This window comes from Fulmarus glacialis, unplaced genomic scaffold (assembly GCF_000690835.1).
Source record: "Fulmarus glacialis isolate BGI_N327 unplaced genomic scaffold, ASM69083v1 scaffold5860, whole genome shotgun sequence".
Lineage (NCBI taxonomy): Eukaryota > Metazoa > Chordata > Aves > Procellariiformes > Procellariidae > Fulmarus > Fulmarus glacialis.
This window is the reverse complement of record NW_009188240.1, coordinates 14,663-33,162: the sequence shown is the minus strand read 5'-3', so window position 1 is coordinate 33,162 and position 18,500 is coordinate 14,663. Positions and strand designations below refer to the sequence as shown.

Genomic DNA, 18,500 nt, shown 5'->3' with positions numbered 1-18,500 from the left:
AGAGCGGTGATTCATGAAGAAAACAAAATACCCCACTGCTAAGCTACAGAGATGTTATTCTCCATGGAGTATGCGACTGTGATATTCCCTACTTCATCATCCTTGTTTCATTAAAATGCCTCATGCATTGTTTACTAGTTCTGAAGTCTCTTTTGCATGATCACTGATTACTTCTACGCAGTTTTGAAAGAGAAGCAATACTTTGCTAACATGAACCAAAATGGCAGATGTTTTCAAATTGCTCTTCCACCAATAATTGGAAAAACTGGATGGATTTAATCTTTTCTTTTTTTCATGTCCTTCATCATACCATTAAAGCAGAGGTGTAAACATTTCTTCAAAAAGAGGACATTCAAATTTAGCCAACAGCTTCTCTAAGATTGCATGCACATATACAAACAGGTTTTCAGCAAAACCCATTGACCTCGTATTTCAGTCTCTAAAGGCCAAAGGCAAATGCTTTTGCTGCTCTGCTGTCTTAGGCAGCTCCCAGCACATCTCTTTCCACCTGCTTTTTCTTGCCCTTAGCTGTGCTGTCTGCAGAGCTGCACTGAGAAGTGGAGCAGGGAACTGCATGGGATTAGAACAAATAAACATGTATCTTTTTTGCAGAGTCATTCTTTATAAAATTGGATGTGTTCCCAGGTCTGATGGAGCACACGAGCAATTCTACCAATACAGCTGGGCAGATAATGTGAGGGCAGCAAAAAGCTTCTGTCCTGGGAGAAGGAAGAATGGAAAAGTGGGCAAAAGAATCTGTTTAAAATGCTGCTAACTGCAAAAAAACATTCATACAACTGTGCCCCATGCCCTGAGGTGAAACACGCTACAGTCTTCGAAAGTCTTTTAGCAGATATTTCTCTAGTCTTTGCATACTCACAAACTTAACATGCATGTAAAGTAAACCACTGAAATGATGTGCTGGCAGGGCCAAAATTATTATTCTGCCCCAGAGCATCTGTCATGCCGAATCATTTCACTGCTGTCCAAGGCTGGCTAACAAAGTTCTTAGAGGAGTCTGCAATGTTGGTCACTCTTGCCACTGCTAACCATTTCTGCCTTTGTTTTTTTTTGTTGTTTTTCTTGTTGTTTTTGAAAAATGTAACAATGTAGTCAACACCCAAGAGCTTTATAAAGCTCAGCATTCCTTATGAATTCCTATTAAACTCACTAAGACAACCCAAGAGGCTGGAGAAAACTTCTGCAGAAAGTTTTCTGGAGAAAACGCCTGCAGAAAACTTCTGAGTATCTGCTCTACTTCCGAGGCCACCATTGACTTTGGCCAAGCTCACACCACCCTCATACTCTTGTTAAAAGTCAGCAATTAACCAAGTCTTACACACATAAATGATCCCAGAAAGTGAGTGTTAAGCTTGCACATGTGCTTAGTCCTGATAGGAAGCTCTTGATACACTTTACATAGAATAAGACACTGTTAATTAACTCGGTGCAACCAAACTCCCAGTGTTCTTTACCAGAGCTTTGACACAAAGGAAATGAAACAAGCTGGGCGTGGATCCAATCACAATTTTTCACGGTTAGGACCATGCACGCTCATAGTAACTTCATCTGAATGCGATGAAAGAACATTTTAATTCTTCATCCATCCAGTAAATCTTATGGGAATAATGACATTCCCCATCCTAGTGTGGCTTAGAAAGGAGAGAGTTTTCCCCACGCCTCAACAATTGCCTAAACCTACTTAGTGGCTGTCTCTCCATAAGTTAATATTATTTTCAGAGAGAAAAAAAGTCCAGCTGACTTCTTCAAGCTTTCTGATCACTGAAAGAAACCATTCTCAAGACAGTAAGTAGCAGTATATCTTGCCAAGTCAGATACCTTTCTTATAGAAATGCCTGAGAGTTACTGTACCACTAGTCCATGAAATAAGTGCAATGGGTCATTGGCAAGATCAGTACAACCAGCTAAGTGCAAATAAATAGTCACTAAATAAATTCAAGGCAAAACTAGATAATCTGATAAACAAAAAGGAAAACTTTACTGGCTGTATCAGCTGAAAAATCGGGGGGGGGCGGGAGGGAGGAGTACCACTCAGGGACAAATTAATTAACTTTTGTTTATAACATTCCCTGAATATAACATTATTTCGGGTAAGGATGAAAGAAAAGCTTCACTTAACTCATAATTAAAAAACAATTTACACAACTAGCACTCCATTAACTATTTGTATTTTTTCATGAAATTGCATCAAACATGACCACGACTGCGAAGGACATACAACCTTAAATTTCACAAAGGGGAAATGAAATCTCATCGCTATTGCTCTTTGTTCACTTTAAGGTACAGAGAACTTCAATAAATTTCCAAGAATTACTTAAATTTCACAGTTACTTTTCACTGTGGCATTCTGCTATTGCTATTTCCAAGGATCCATAAATTTTGACAATTCACACTGCAAAATGCTGCTGGATGCAAAAGGCGTGCATTAAGCGTTGACTCTTAGCACCCTTGAAAATTAAGCTGACTATTCTTTACACCTCTAAATGTCAGGCTAGGCCTGTGGTTTCAAGATCTGACATTATACAGTGCTAGCCATAACAGTTTCAAGAGCTCTTGCACAAAAGGAAATTTCTTGAAGAAAAACTTGATCAGTTTGAAATTCAGTAGGCTGTACGTGAGCGATCAGCCAAGAAATGCAGTGAGAAGCTTGTCAGACTACTGTAAGCTACAGTCTTTACACTTTCTCATGTGTATTTACCTCATACAAATGGCTCAACATTTCACAAATGAGTTTTGGCTGAATGGAGAAGATTTCATGTACTGCTGAGCTGGAAAGTCCCATTAACATGTTGCATGTACACAGTTAGAAAGCCACATTACTGTTATTTTCCTCATAGCATTTTGTTATAGGAAATAACTTTAAATCAGAGAAAAGTCACTTGAAACTTGCCATTATAATGAACGTGTTCTGATAAAATGAAAGTTATTTATTACACTTATTTCCTGCAATTGATTAAGAGATCTTAATCATCTAGAAATCATTCCCCTGGCTCATGTGTGTGTCTGAAATCTTCCTGACCTTCCTTCAAAATGCCTACTGCTATCTTTTAACTTTCCTTTCTGGAAATGACTGAAGAAACTAAGAAGTTTTATTCACGGAAGAGTGAACAAAGTCCGTCCTATCAGCAGACATTCTTGAAGGAGGACTGCATAATTCAGTCCTTCCTTTACAAGCTGAGCTGGCTGTTAGGGAAATTCGCTCCTTTTCTCAGGAAGTAACTAGAAAAGGCAAGAAAATTAGATGCTGCACACCAATGGATACTTTTTTTGCCAGGGATTATCATTAGGTAAGCAACTAGTGACCTTCCAGAGCAACTAGGCACTTATTTTAAGAGTAACACTTGCCTTTATATAATCTCAGATAACATGACTCCAAGCTAGTCATCTGCTTGTGTCATTAAGCAGTTACATGTCCCTCACGCATGACCTGACAATCAAGTATCTTCCAAATATTTCCTCTTTTCCTGAAATATGCACTTTTCTGAATATGAGTCAGGACACAGACTAGAACTGATATATGTTTTAGGGAAATTTTATTGTAATTGTAAGAAACAGAGCTCTCGGGAAAAAACCCTAAAATCTAAAAGTTGTTCCAGTACATAATAAGCCCTGTACCTAAGCACAAGGCATGTTTGCAAGTCTTTACACTTTTGTAAGAGGTTCACGAGGGGAAACCGCTATTACTCACTGTTTGCAGTGAGCAGTGCCTGGGAGTCCCAGGCATGCGCCAGCGTTTGGTGCCGCTGAGAGGAAGAGGAATGATTTTAGCCCTCAGAGTCATAAGCCCATTTCTGCACAGATCAATTGTTTGCAATGGTTTGTCACCTTCTTTCATAATGAGACCAAACACATTTATCGAGCACCTTCCAGACATTATCGATCTGAAGGCGGCAGTATGACTTGCCCACAAAAGGTGCATGCCGGCAGCCCAGGCTGCGGTGCGAACCGCTTTGTTCTCGGCCCATCCCCACGCTGCAGCAATTACGGCTCAAAGAAAGGACTAGGAAAACTAATTTCTAAAAGTCAAACCATCTGTTACCTTCCTGCTAACGTTACCAACAAGGAGGTTGATTCTAGCGGCTCTGCCTCCTGGTTACTGGTGGAAGCCATTGATTTACTTTCGACATGTTACTAAATAGCTATGGTTCAGCTACATTCAAGGTGAGATTTTCTAAGGTAACTAGAAGAGCTGGATTCCTCACTTCTGCTGAGCTCATTGGGAAAACTTAGACTTGCGTGTCGCTAGCACGAGCTGAAACAGAACCGCTCCCTTCAAAAGGTTCAACAATCTCTTAACATTTCAATAGCATCTTCACATTTCTCCTGAACAAAAATTAATTTTTTAATTAAGATTTCACTGGATACACTGCTCATTTTGCCATTTAACCTCCTCCCCTGCCAGTTTTGTTACTCCTTGTTTTGTTAGTCGTTGTAAGTTGTTCTTAACTACCATAACAAAACAAAACAAAGCCAAAATCCCTCAAAATCCCTACACTGTCAGAGGAGGGTACAGTGTAATCACCACCGCTGTTCAGGAGGTAACATAGGCCCATCCTACGATGAAGGGAGAATGGAAGTAGTGCTTGAGAGGTTCTTCATCACCAGCTCGAGCACACCCAATGGGGTGTCTTCTGTCTGGTGTCCACAGGACTTGGTCTACAAACCAAGCCGCCTACCACTGGAAATGGAGAAAGGCAGCAGTCAGCACCCAGGCAGAACTGGGAAAAGGGAACTGTTCGTTGCTTGCTTTGGTCTCCCTGCGCACTGCCAGAGAGGGGACAGGGGACATCCCTCGGCAACCAAGGAAATCCACTCCTTTAATGTACGGGAGAGAGAGTCTTCTGACTCTTTACACAGAAAGAGACACAAAAAACCCCCATGCTTAACGGACAATTACCATTAAGCAGAAAAGAAACAGAGAAGAAAGCTTCCTTTAAATAGTCACAAACTAACCCACAGATTTGCTTTAAACGTCCTTCTATCCCCATTACTATTACTTTTTTGAGGAATATTCTCACAGTTATATTTCACTAACAAACATCAATAGAAAGAAATCATTTCAAAGATGAATTACAACTTAATGTCTTTGCATTTAAGTCCATACATGTTTCTGCAAGAATGTTACAGGCACTTGTCTGCATTTCAGCTCTTAGCAAGTCCCATTTAACCAATGCTGTTCAAATCCTGAATTTCTTGGGGAAGAACTACTACCAAACATAAACAAACGTTTGATAAAATTGAGAGAAAAAAGAAGTACCTGTTTGGGGGAAATCACAATTTTTACTTACCCTGCAGAGCAATAGGTAGCGAGTTTTCTAATGCTGGCATCTTTCATTCAAAATTAAGTTCTAATTTTCAAACTAGAAATGTAGTTACCTACCGCTTTTTAAAAGTGACACATTCATTCCCTAAATCATAGTAACAGAAATAAGCAAAATACACAGGCTTTGGTGAATAAAATTGAGACATTTTAGGGTTTTCCAGTTGTGGGCGAAAGCAAGATACAGATAAACCAAACATGAATTTACCTGAAAACAAGGCAAGCCTGCAGAAAAAAACGCCCAATTATCTCAGTAGTGCCACGAACCTCAAGCAAACATTTATTCTGCAAAACCAGAACAAGTTCACATACAGAAACCCATTCAAAGTAGTCATATTCACCTGTAGAAGTACGAGCACCCCCTGACTGTGTTGTGAGTAAAGTGTTCCTGAGTCTTCTCGTTTCCAAAGTCCTCCAACGGGTCTGACCACAGGATGTCACACATAGGTCCGTATGCAGGTGGTTCCTTGAATCGATCTAACTAAGAAAAATAGGAGACAAAGAAATACTAACTTCTTTCAACTATGTATCACAGAAACACTGAAGCAAAGTTACTATTTTTCATTCCATGGGTTGGCAAATGAAGACCCAAAGCAATCTATTTTTCAGCTTTTGGGTTGCTGTCAGCTTTAAAGCAACGGATTTTGAATAACAGTACAACACTCCTTGCTAACATTGACAAAGAGGAGAAGGAACAGATATAACTGAAAATTAAGAGATACAGTGGATTCCCATTCTATGTGAATTTTTGTGTGCAATTTTTTTTCCTTTTTCTACTGTTTTTTGCAAGCATTTCAGTGGACAAGAGAGAAGATGGTATTTTTGTATTTCGTGATTTTTCAAACGTCGTGGCACTCGATTTATGTGAGTGAGACACCTCAAGAAAAAAATACAGTAGTTATTTCAAAGCAAGTTCCCGTTTTGATTTAAATACATTTTCACAAAAAAATGTATTTAAATACCAAGACAACATCTCTGCTCTACAGCATCTTACCATGACATTCTTGTTGCTCTCTCATAACCTTAACCCTAATTAAGCAGCCAAAACCTCCTCTTTCTGCCTGTCTATTGGTATTAAAAAGTTCAAATTATATAGAATCATACTGCAAATAAGATGAAGTATAGCAAAATAGGGAAATATTAAAAATCAGTATTCCTCTGCAAGAACTCTTTAATATAAAAACACCCCTTGTTAAGATGGGTGTATGAATCAGACTTGCAGTCCAAAACATTCTCTACTCTGACCAGAAAGATCAAGTAATGATTTAGCAGCACACCTAACATACCTTTTTTTTCTCCATAAGAAAAAAAAAATTAAAAGAGAAAGGATTGGTTTTATATGTTTTCAACACTCAGTTAAAAAGTTTTAATGAGATCTCTACAATTTTACCTTTGCATCCTGGTAATGAAATATTCATAGATACCTACACTTCTAACTTATTTCAGCCCTCTACCAATTAATGCTTTGTAACTATAATTCATTTAAATTAAATAACAATTCATAAATATGCGAAATTCCCGCTGATTGCCAAAGATTAATAAACCTGCTAGGGAGGGTGGGGGGGCAGGGAAGTGAAGATGTTAATGACCCTAATCTAGAATCTGAGAGCTAAACAGCTTTACTCTGCCATTACATTGTTGCAAAGCCAGCTAATTTTTAGGTAGAGAATATTTTTGCTTAATGAGATAGTGAACCTTTACATCAGAAACAAAACTTTACATTCAGTAATTTTTAAAAGTGCAGTTAATGTCTTAACCTAACTGCTTTTAAACCAAAACATGTAATTACTGGATCAAGTTTTTTTTTTAATTTTTAAACCATATTGATTTCTTAGTAGGCTACAAATTAACCTCAGAATATAATTTATCTTTTAGTAACTTTAAAGCTCAGAAATATATATCCATGTTTGCAAGTCTCAAACTGCAAGCAAGAAATAAGAAAATCTTTTCTGCTGGAAACACTAAGAATGAACGGTTTAAATACCTCCTTTTAGAAATATCAGCTGAGATCTCTTTTACAAAACACCTGAAAAAAATTAATCCTTGATAACATGTAACAACACTGGATTACGTGAAGAAACTGTTTGACATCGTTCTCTGAACTTTCATGAGATTTATAAGAAACTTCTCAGAACACAAGAGTACCACACAAACATCAACTTACTAAGCCTTGCTTAGACAATTTGCTAGGCACTCAAGTGAAGTACTATTAAAAATGTGGCAGGACCATTGAGAATGAAGCTCTTGACTCTTTTTAAAATAATAATGTTGTTTTGACTATATTCATTGTAATCATACCATACTTTTTTATTACATGTTTTAAGTATTGTGAGGTTTTTCTAGAGCTATTTTTATCTCTTCTCCCAGAAAGCGCAGAATGCCTACATGGTGCAAGGAATGATCAGATGGTGTTCCTACACTGTGCTAGTAGATAATACTTAAAAGAAATTAATGGTATGTATTTATTTGCTCCTAAATACTCATATACCCAACACATTTATTTGTTTTAAGAACACAAAGATGATAAATCCTTTGTTTTACTGGTTGCTGGTGATTTCCTCACCTCAGTAAAATATGACTAATTGCAGCAATTCCTTTTATGTTCTATTTAAAAAGACCTTTATAAAAGGTGATAATGTCAACACGAGTGTCAAAATGACACACATCTTACACAAATGAACGACAGTGAGAAAGGATTCAAGTTTTAGTCGCTGGCGGTTAGCTGTTCACGTATTAGACCTAAGCACTAGTCAGACTTACTTTTCTGATGTCATCTAAGGTGTTGATCTCTGGAGACAAGCCACCGTGTACACACAGGAATTGTTGGTTCATCAGAGCAGCCAAGGGAAGGCAGTCGAAGGCATCCATGCAGGCATCATATACGCGTTCTGAATATTTGATTTTACCTTTTAAAGATTAAGATGGTATCAGAAAATGCCATCAATATTTAAGAGGGAAAAAAAACATTAGGATGCTGCTTAATATCTCAATCTTGCTCTCACTGCTCTCTCTCACATTGAGGACTGTACCAAAGCTTGCCTCATGCAAAAAATTCTTTAGTACTATTGTTATTCACTGCTGGAAAAATTCTTCAGATTCTGAGGTGAAACTAATAAAAGTTCTGCCACGTTTATTATATTTTTCTAAAAAACTGTAAATAAACAATTTAATATACCATTATAGTCTGCCATGAAATCTATACAGCAAGCCTTAAAAAGTCTGCTGAATCGTTATCATCTACTACATCATCACTCAATATACTCTCTATGAAGCAATCAGAACTTTAGCACAGTCCCTTATAATTAATTATCTACAGAAATGCCATTATGAAATGAACGAGGTGGTACAATGAAGCTGAAATGTTAATTTACCAATACGCATATTAAACTCAGTAAACCATGAAGCCTTTGAGCCAATTAACATTTCCTTTACCCCCAATGCTAAAAAGGGAACACAGACTTATGGCAATAGCTTCAGCTTACAGTGCCACAGAAAAAAAAAAGCTTCATTGTGCAGGTGAAGGTCTACATCTAATGAGCTTTTATGTGTCGCTGTATCCTTTCTTGCAACACAGAAAGGAATTCCCATAAAAAGAGCATACCAAAAAGTTTAAGCCTACTTACAGGGTAAATGTGAAAATGCTATACTTAAGGGGAAAAAAAAAAACCACCACCACCATAAAAATTCCTCGCGTTTTTCTCCTGCTGCAGATGAGACCCGGTGAGATGCCACCTCCGCCACTAGCGATCAGGGACCTGTCGCAGAGGTGCCAGAGCTGGTGTGACGGCAGGTTTTGACTGCCAGGCTGCTGCGTGGGGCAGCAAACCGGCAGCCGCTGCAAAAAGCGGCGGCAGCATGGGTTTATCGAGAGCCCAGATGGCCCCTCCAGCAGCCCCGGGCTGCTTCCCAGGCCAGGTTGGCAAGATGAAGTGTCTCGATACCTGCAGCATCAAGTGACAACACCCCCGGGGTTGTACGGGTGGTCGGTCACTATCCGCTGCGGGGGGTCTAACCCCTTCCTTTCTCCACCACTGAGACACCTCTCCAGCCCCTCCTGCAAGATGACTGTCCTCTCAGGGAACAGTGATTATAATTTAAAATTAATGACAGTTAACACGAAAAGTACATTTAAAATTACTATGGTAAACCAGTATCAAATACTCACAAAATAACAAATCAAGTTGTTGAAAAGGGAGTTAAGATGAGAAAGGTTAAGGTAGACTTACATTCTTGCTTAAATGTGAAATACTCTGTTAAATGTCTACATTCATGATTCCCACGAAGTAAAAACAGTGTTTTGGGGTAAAGGATTTTCAAGGCCCACAAGTACAGCACACACTGCGAATCAGAAACAAGAAAGAAAAATATAATTCATAATTAATGACGTAATTCAACCACTTACGTTCCACCAAAAAAACTAGCAGAAGAAAAAGTATTGTGTGTGAAACATTTATTTTCAACGGTTAACTTCACTCTTCCTACATTACATGCAAACATTTCTCTGCACTTCAACCTGGACTGGCTGAAACTAGTATCAGTATATTCTGATAAAGTTTTAGACTTTTGCTAAGTGGTATCTTCCTGTTCAGCTGTGCATTGCCTTCAGTGGCCCCAGCTATCAAGAAGTAATTGCTGTGCATCTCTAAAACGAAGTGCGCACTCTCCACCTGGCAGGTTAGGCAGAAACCCGCCGTGGAAACAATTTCACCGGAAGATCTGCGTTTCCTGGCTTAAGGAAAAGTTGCCCTAGAACAATTTAACCCACACTGCAGGAAATACCTCAGCTTCCAGTATTACACGGTTTTTACATGAACGCTTGTTCATTTTTCACCTAACATTGTTCTGTACAAACAACAGAGAAAAAAATTCCACAACGCTCTTGCATTAAATGAAGTTACTACAAAGCTTCTATAAAGCCTTTTATCTTTCCAGAAGATTTCTATTTGAGATGACATTTCTTCTAGACATGTTTTTAAAGATAAAAAAAGAAGACTTGGAGAGGCTAATCTCTGCTCAGACCTCTCAAAACCATCTGATTAAAATAGTTATTTTGAAAATAAAACTGACATGGCAATGATGCCAAAGCATTATGAAACTCTTTACAAACGAGTAAACTTGCAAACTTCATGGAAGATTTATCCTTTGTGCAAGATGACCCTGCTCAGGTACCTGGCTGAAAAACTCACAGCTCCAAGGAAGCCGATGGAAATAACACCCATTCATCCCATGAGATGAGCCCACCATCTGCAAGAACGCTGTACAGACCACAATGGCCTCTCAAAAAACATGAGCTAGAAAACTGTCTGAACAATTTCTCCTCCAACCCTTCCTTTCTTAAATATTGATGAACTGCAGAACTGTTGCACAAGAAACAAAAGGTGTCAAAAAAACCCCACTTTCATTTGCAACTACCTCCTAACACACCCCTTCATTCTGTTGACAACAATTATTTTACTTTATTTACCTTAATAATCGATAGATTGGAAATTCAGAATGTACTCCTAACCACAGTTTCTGCTTAGAGCAAAATCAGCATTTTTGTCAACGTAATGCCTCTAAATTAGTATAGTATGAATTCCCTTCTACAATTCAGAATGTCTTGATAAACAGAATAATTACATCAATCATCTCAATATTTTGATTTCGGCTCCCTCGTTTGCTACACAGTCCTTGTCTTTAAAAAAATAAGAAAAAAGAAAAAAGAATGCAACATTTTTATGTTTGTGCTATACCTCACACTATCCATAGATAATCACATAGCAGCAGCGGTTTTATACTACTACTCTTTGTCTTGAATTTATTACATGTAAACATCTGGATGCTCTGCCTGCACTCCATAATTTCTGTTCTTCTGCTCAGAGGGTCTAGAGCCAGGTAAAAAGAGCAGAAAGTACAGGCAGCATCCTGCAGGACTTGCAAAATTAATTCTCCCCCTTGGAAACACACGGAAGGCCTCCCAGCTCACGCCACCTCTTTCGCCTGCCAGGCGCTATTGCCACTGCAGGAAGCAAGAAGAGATGTCAGAACGCCAGGTAGATCACGCTGATGTAATCCAGTGTGAAATTATGGCGTTAGGTCACAGGAATTATCTGCTGTGGCCCAAAACAACCACAAAGGGTGTGCCTCGGGGAAGTTTCCTGGAGTTTGCACAGAGAGAGAAAACATGCATTTGAGGATTTCACTTCAATGGGGAAGGAAGCCTGCACTTCTCCACATCACCAGCGCAATTCTCCGTCTCTTTGATGAAGATTTCTTCATTCCTCCAAGAATTCCTGGAACCTTCCACTTTTTTGAACTTACTGGCTAATGCAAAAATTTGATGTAAATGTTGTGAGACAAGAAGTTTAAAGTGACACCTCCATCCACGCAAGAAACGTTCTGGCTTTTAAAGTTGTATCTAAGTTACCTTAGAGCTTCTAATCCTGCCGAAGCACCTTATAATTTAGAAAAGCACAATGATTAGTGCTTAGATGAAGTGCTTTATCTAAAAAAAAAAAAAAAAAGAAGGAAAAAAAAAAGAGGAGTGGTTTACATTTCCCTTATAACTAAGTTTTTCATTTTCATAAAGCCTTGGCAAGATTGAAATGAGCACTAGGTACTTAAAATATCATCCAGATTTGGGAAGCAGGGAAAATAAGGAAATTGGAAGTTTTATCTTTTTGGCATTTGGCACTTGCTTACGGGTAGATCTCTTTACATTTGCTTATCATGGATTTATTTTTTCTTTTTTCTCTGCTTCCTTTGAAGCACTCATGAGAAGCAGACCGAGAAGGTTAACAGAATCAATGCAGCCCAGAAAGTTCTGCGTTTCCCTGCCACTATGCAAGTAATGTAAGCCCACCATTAATATTTTGTGTTGTTTTCAGTGGTACCATATCAAAGGCTTATTTTGTTCAGATAATTTCATTAATTTTCTCCCCTTTCTGTTCAGTAGTCCAGTGATGTAATATCGTAATAGTAAACAAGAACTAATTAGCAGATGTTTTTTTTTCCCCCCATGCAAACTAAACAGCAAATATGAGGGTGACAATTTTTCATGGCTTTTCAACTTACACAGTCATTTACATACAAAAAACTTATGTCCAAACAATATATCATGAGCAAACTTTCTGGTTTTATTTTTTCTTAACTCTGCTTTGTGTATCGTAATTCTCACTTCAGTCAAAAGATTTATGATAATTTGCCCTTGTTGAAAATCTGAGCTTACAATCTTCAATTATTTGGTAATACCGCTTTCCAATAGCAAAATTTTAAAATCTCTTTTTCTACCTCCAACTTTTTCATCAAGAATATACTACAGATCAGCTCTGCTGTAACTTTATGTAAAATGTACAGCAGTGACCTTGCAATCTGGACATCTCTAAGGTATTTTTGGCCTGTCTCATTTCATATTATCAGAAAGAAAAAAAGGTTACATCCCTTAAATGCCAGCCCTCAGACTGCACCCCTGCTTACTTGCTTAGTGTCTTTCAGCTGTTGAAACAGCAGATATATTAAGTTTATAACAAAGAGGTAATCTGCCTACCTCCCAGCTCCTATAGGCCTGCTGAGGCTCTGGCAGCCTCAGCATCGGGAAAGAAAAGGTCTGTGCAATTAAGCACTGTGTAGGCACATATTTTCAAAACGGGCTTGGGATTTAACCCCACTGTTGCATGCTGAATTTGAGCCTTTGCACAATTTGACATCTCAGCACCTCCTGAAAAGAAAAACCAAAAGCCCTGTTCCTTTTCCACGCATCTCAAGTTATGTGCTCAAAACAAGGAACCTTGAAAAATCGTTACCATTGCCACTACATTACAACCACAGCAACACCTGTAACACCGCGCACCCACTTCTGGGGCTCTTGCACTGATCATGCCAGGAAGAAAGAGCTGCAGCTCGCTCCGTTAGCTGTGTGGCTTTCTATGGGTAACAAAAGATGAACTCTCCCTCCAAATGACTGATGGCAGTGGGCAGTCCCGCAGCAGATGAAATTAAGTGTGAATAAACGCAATTCATACTCGAAAGGATAATTTGAGCCATGCGCTGCTAACATCTCTACTGATGCTCTGTGAACTGAGGAACAGTACATTGGCATAGCTCCTTCACTCTGTAACTAACACACACCTCACCTAAATATAAAAATTGCATTACTTTAACTGCATTGAAATAATTATACCATCATAGTACCTAGTACAGGTACAGCTTTCTGTAAGGGAATAACTATCCCAATGGAAACCATGTACCTTTTTGCACACATAACTGCATTCACACTACTGGTATGACTATTTATTAGGGCTTTGTTTCAAAAACAAATAAAGATACATTGCATCTGTAACCAAAATACTCACAGGAGATGCAAGTTACGGCCATTTCTGAACTACTATCCCTTGAGCACAGGGAAAAAAACTCTGCACACTACTGAAAATAAAGAAAAAATAGTATTGACTTCACTACAACCAGGATTTCATTCTTTTTTCCCCCCAACTTTCAGGGCATAGAAGATGATCTTTTCTCTTAAGGCTCTGCTGCAGAACAGGGACAACAAGGTAGTGCTACTTGTATCAACCAGATCTTCAGTGACAACTTACAGTCTTTGCCACAACTTTTTTGCCAACATGGTCTTATTTTACCTGTTTTTTGTGTTTCTAAAACCAGTGCTCATGTACATACAGGTTATGTATTTAAAAATAAAAAAGGCTACTGCTGTGGAAATAGACTTCTTGTGGAGTAACAGTGAATCCATTCCTCATGGTCAGAGTCTCAGCTGTTTCTAAAACGTTGTTCAAGAATCTCATTCTGATCATTCAACTTCTGCTTGGTTTTTTTAAAACATCTGCTGAATATTCCCAAGCTGCTTTGGGATCGTTTTGACACCTGCATGGTACTTCAGCACCTCTAGACTTCAATTATTGCAAGACTCTCCTCTAGCTAGTCTCCCAGATGATTTTATTAAAAGCGATCACCGCAAAACATTGCTACTTGCCTTATACTCTTTTCTAGTGTTTAGACCCCATTACTCCCATTTCAGTCCTTGGAAGGGCCTCAAAATGTCCGAAAAGGAAGGACCTCTTTTTCACCCAAAAAGTGACTAGAAAATTCTTTTTCTTAAATCTTGCTCTAGTTCTTACAGCTAGTACTTTCTGAACAGGTATCCAAGCGCTGGCTCCTAGCTCTCCTCGTTGGACCTCGTGTCTTGGCCCCAGCTGTTTTCTGTGGAGATGGGTCCCATAGAGACGTGGAAGCAGTGTGGGGGAAATGGTGCGAGTGACCTCCAAGGCACCATCCCATGTTCTCTCCCAAAGAGAGGGGTTTTTGGCATGTTGGGGACTTACTCTGGGAAGAGCTGGCACAGGACCAGGCAAGCTGCGAAGACGGGCCTGACACAAACAGATGCTCCGGTCTGGGAATCTAATATATACAAAAATATTCTGAATTTGCTGAATTACTGAATATTCATGGCTCTGAGGAGCACTGCCCAGCAAAAATCTTACAAGATGCAAATTCTTGTTACTGAGAAACATATTTGCTACTGTTGCATAGAAGAAAAGGGCAAGGAAATTTAGGATAATTAAGGTATTAGGATTTTCTTTGCTCTGAGAGAAGTGAAAAAACCAATTGACTTCACTGGTAAACTATTCCTGATCAGCCAAAACTATTTTAAATCAAGCTGTTTATTGGGAAACATTAACACACTAGAACAATGGAGGAAACTGAAAGGTGTTTATTATTCCAATAAAGTCCTAGAAAGTGCACAGAGACATGAGAGATGACAAACACACGGCTTCACCAGCATTCACTTCACCCACAGTTTACTAACACAAATCTATTTATATGTAATTCTTTTCTTGGGAGAGACCAGTTAATAAATTTTGAACAGTTCACTGAGTTCAGAAGCATCTCAAGCACCAGATGCTTTTCTAATTGATGCAAGGTCCGATGGTCAAATTCCAGACTCACTCCAAACACCTCACTTTGTTCTTGCTAGAAATACCACAAAAATAGTTTCCCCTTCCGGAATTTCGGTCTTTGTGTTTTGGGAAATGAAGATGTACAAATGTTTTGAACCTTAAAACACAACTCTGTGTTTTGTTCATTTTGAACGTTGGTTTAATTCTCCATATCTTAACTATCTGCTCTGTCAAAAATGGTCAGTATGTACCTTATGATATTCAATTGACATTTAAGCCTGTATGTTTTTATGTGGGATTGAGCAGGAAAATAATTCCAACAGTTCATTTACATAATATTATTAATGCACTATAGTCAGTATTTACTCTGATTGTAATTTTACCAAGACTGTGATGAAAAGCAGTCTATATGTATACTCCCCCCTACACCACATGGCATTTTTGTCTGCCTTTCAAAAGAGAGTTTTCAGACTCAGGTAGAGATTAGTCATTCTTCCTTGCAGCCCATTCCTGCAGAACCGCTTATGCTCTAACTATTCTTTGGATTTAAAAATAGCCCTCTGTTTTGATCATTTGGGTTTCTTTTCTCCATGACCATAAAACTTGTTTGAAACTGAGAACTGAGGGGTTTCTGCTGTGGAGTCAAACCCCTGGAACAGTGCACAAGCACAACAGGGAAATGTTACCAGTTACAAAACTGAGGAAACAAGTGCGCCGTATCAGATATTGCAACTTGCAGAAATTTGTTATTCTAAGTGAAGAAATGCTCAGGCTCTGCCAAAAGACAAATGGAAAAGAGAGTGCAGCTACGGGATGAAGATTTGGTCTGGGCTGAGAAACCTCGTCTCATCTTATCTACAATTTTGACATTTTTTGTTTCACGTGTTGTAATTCCTTTATTAGTCTCTCAGCCTGTGACACCTTGCTTAGAACTAATTTTAAAGACACAAAACACCCCCCCTCCAAACAGCGGAGCTGACTCTGGTAAAAATGGAGCACACACATGAAGGATTGAGCCCCTAGGATCAAAAGCTCCGTGGGGCAAGGACTGTCATTTCTGCTGAGTGCCTTATACAAATACTTTTCTCTTTTTCCCTCTGCATTATCAAATGCCTTCCACCTACCTTATGCAATTTCTTCCTCTGTTCTTAATGATAATAGCTTACATTATATAGTACCTTTCATCCAGAAGAATCCCAAATGCTTTGCAGCCCACAGACAAGGATTATCTCGCCCACTACCAGAACTCAGCTAGGTCTAGGCTCAATGGTGTCACTTTTACGCTAGATATCACTCGGCAATCGAAGGGATTTTTTTTAAAGCTTATATTACTCATGATTAGTACCTTGGACCAGCTACTTAATTCTTTTGGAAAGACCCCAGAACTGCAACAGTCTCATGTCTACATAGCAGAAAGGGGAGCCAACAGATCGATGGAATAAAGATCACGGTGTGACTGACGTGGTAGAAATATGCATTGAGATCAGGTTAGGACTGTTTACCACCACGACTTCTCCAGCACAAAATACGGGTAAGAGCTGGTGCCTGCTAGATGTGCTCAGGGCCCCTTCTCCACCAAAAGCATCCCCCCGCAACATGCCAAGTTGCATTCTTCACCATTTTCCTTTCCTTGTCTCTACTTACTGTGCTGAGTTCATGCCTGAATGCATAGCTCTACATCCAAATACACTTATGAAACAGAAACCTGCCTTTCCTTTCAAAGGCATTCTTTAATCAAGGTGACAGGTGGGGAGAATCAGTTATGTGACCAAAAAAGTAGTAATTTGAGAATGTTACAAAAAGGAATAATATAAGCGACAGCTCAGATGTTTCCTTGGCACTGGCAGAAGCCAGTACTGCTTCCAGTAAAAAAGTAGTGTTCCAGAATGGAAAAACTAAATTCAGAATATAATTTGCTAAGTATGTATGTGCAGGTTGCTAAATGAGTAATTTTAAGGGGCTTATTCCCCACCCAATAAGCTATTTTGCTTTGTGTTATATGGCTTGCTATTGTCTTTAGTCTGTAATAGCCCTGGAGCAGATTTTGGCAAACTGTCAGACAAGCACTTGAAAGCTGAAGCAAATACACTTGTTCTATTTCTTATATTAAAAACATACATAGAAATGAAGACAAAACTCTCCTCTTCCAGATACAACTTGGCTCAATCTAAGTCTACAGGAGATACAAACTAGGTTATCACAACTGACAAGTGGTAGTTCAAGACTGAGCTGCACAACAGTTTAAGTCTGTGAAGCCATCCCCCACACTCCCAACCTTCCCCAAGTGATCCAGCATAGTAATCCACACAGTGATGATTTAGCTCACAGCTCACCGTGGATCAGAGAAGGAAGCAAGCAGTCACACGTGGCTCAAAAAAATCATGATCAAAGTGCTGACTTCAGTATGAGACTAAATCCTAACTATATTGATTTTCGGCAGGTGGGCGAAAGAACTTTGCAATTCTTAAGTGTTTAGAGCATTTGCACTTGGAACAGCATATTTCTATTTGTGCCACCTCCCAAAGATTCTGTTAACATTTTAAATCCTTTTAAAGTGAACTAATAAAGCAAAAGCAGTTTTACAGAGTTTTATTTTAAAGAAACTTCTCTTCATACTATAAATATAAGACTGGCAAGATGATCCATTTTACAAACACACTATAAATAACTCAGATGTTTGAGATTACATATCTTTATATCAATATGGCCACAGTGTACTAAGATGTGTAGAATGAAACAGCAGTATATGTGTTCTCACATGCTGCCATCTTATCTAGTTACAGACAGTCAGCCATGTATCATAGGAGCTATATTGCTTCTAACAGATAACGGGTATTCTCCCTTGACTCAGAGAGAGTTAAGGTCTGAACTCTTCAGAGAAAAGGAGTCAAGATGTAGCTCAACAGCTGCTGCAAAGGTTTCTGACTGACCGTTCAGTAACTAGATCAATTATGATCTGGATGAATTAGGTTTTATTTGATAATTGTGCATCTCATCTTTCAGTTTGCATAACCAAGCAGCAACACAGAACAGAAGAAAAAAATCCAGTTTGTTTTATGTGCACTAGAACAAAGGATTTGTGCTGGATATTTGACTCGCTTCTAGTCAAAGGTGGGCAGGTTGGACAGGACACTGTTTCCTTCACAAGCCAGCTAAAGATGCTGTCATTTGACCTCCACATTCTACAACCTGATACTAGAGTCTGCACCAGGTCTCAGGACCTTCAACAGGGCACATGTGCATCACTTCTTCCCTGTGGATTCAAGTGC

At 38.9% G+C, this 18,500-nt stretch overlaps 1 protein-coding gene across 1 annotated transcript in view; it reads right to left on the bottom strand.

The window, feature by feature from the left end:
* Nucleotides 1–5,682: 5,682 nt before the first annotated feature.
* The window catches only part of LOC104076818 (serine/threonine-protein phosphatase 2B catalytic subunit alpha isoform), a gene marked incomplete at both ends in the record, with an annotated part of 13,451 nt that continues 633 nt past the window's right edge, over nucleotides 5,683–18,500 (bottom strand). Inside the window, 3 exons of the mRNA XM_009577825.1 lie at nucleotides 5,683–5,822; nucleotides 8,102–8,247; nucleotides 9,568–9,679. Coding sequence (XP_009576120.1) covers nucleotides 5,683–5,822; nucleotides 8,102–8,247; nucleotides 9,568–9,679 — 398 coding nt within the window. The remainder of the gene's footprint in view (nucleotides 5,823–8,101; nucleotides 8,248–9,567; nucleotides 9,680–18,500) is intronic.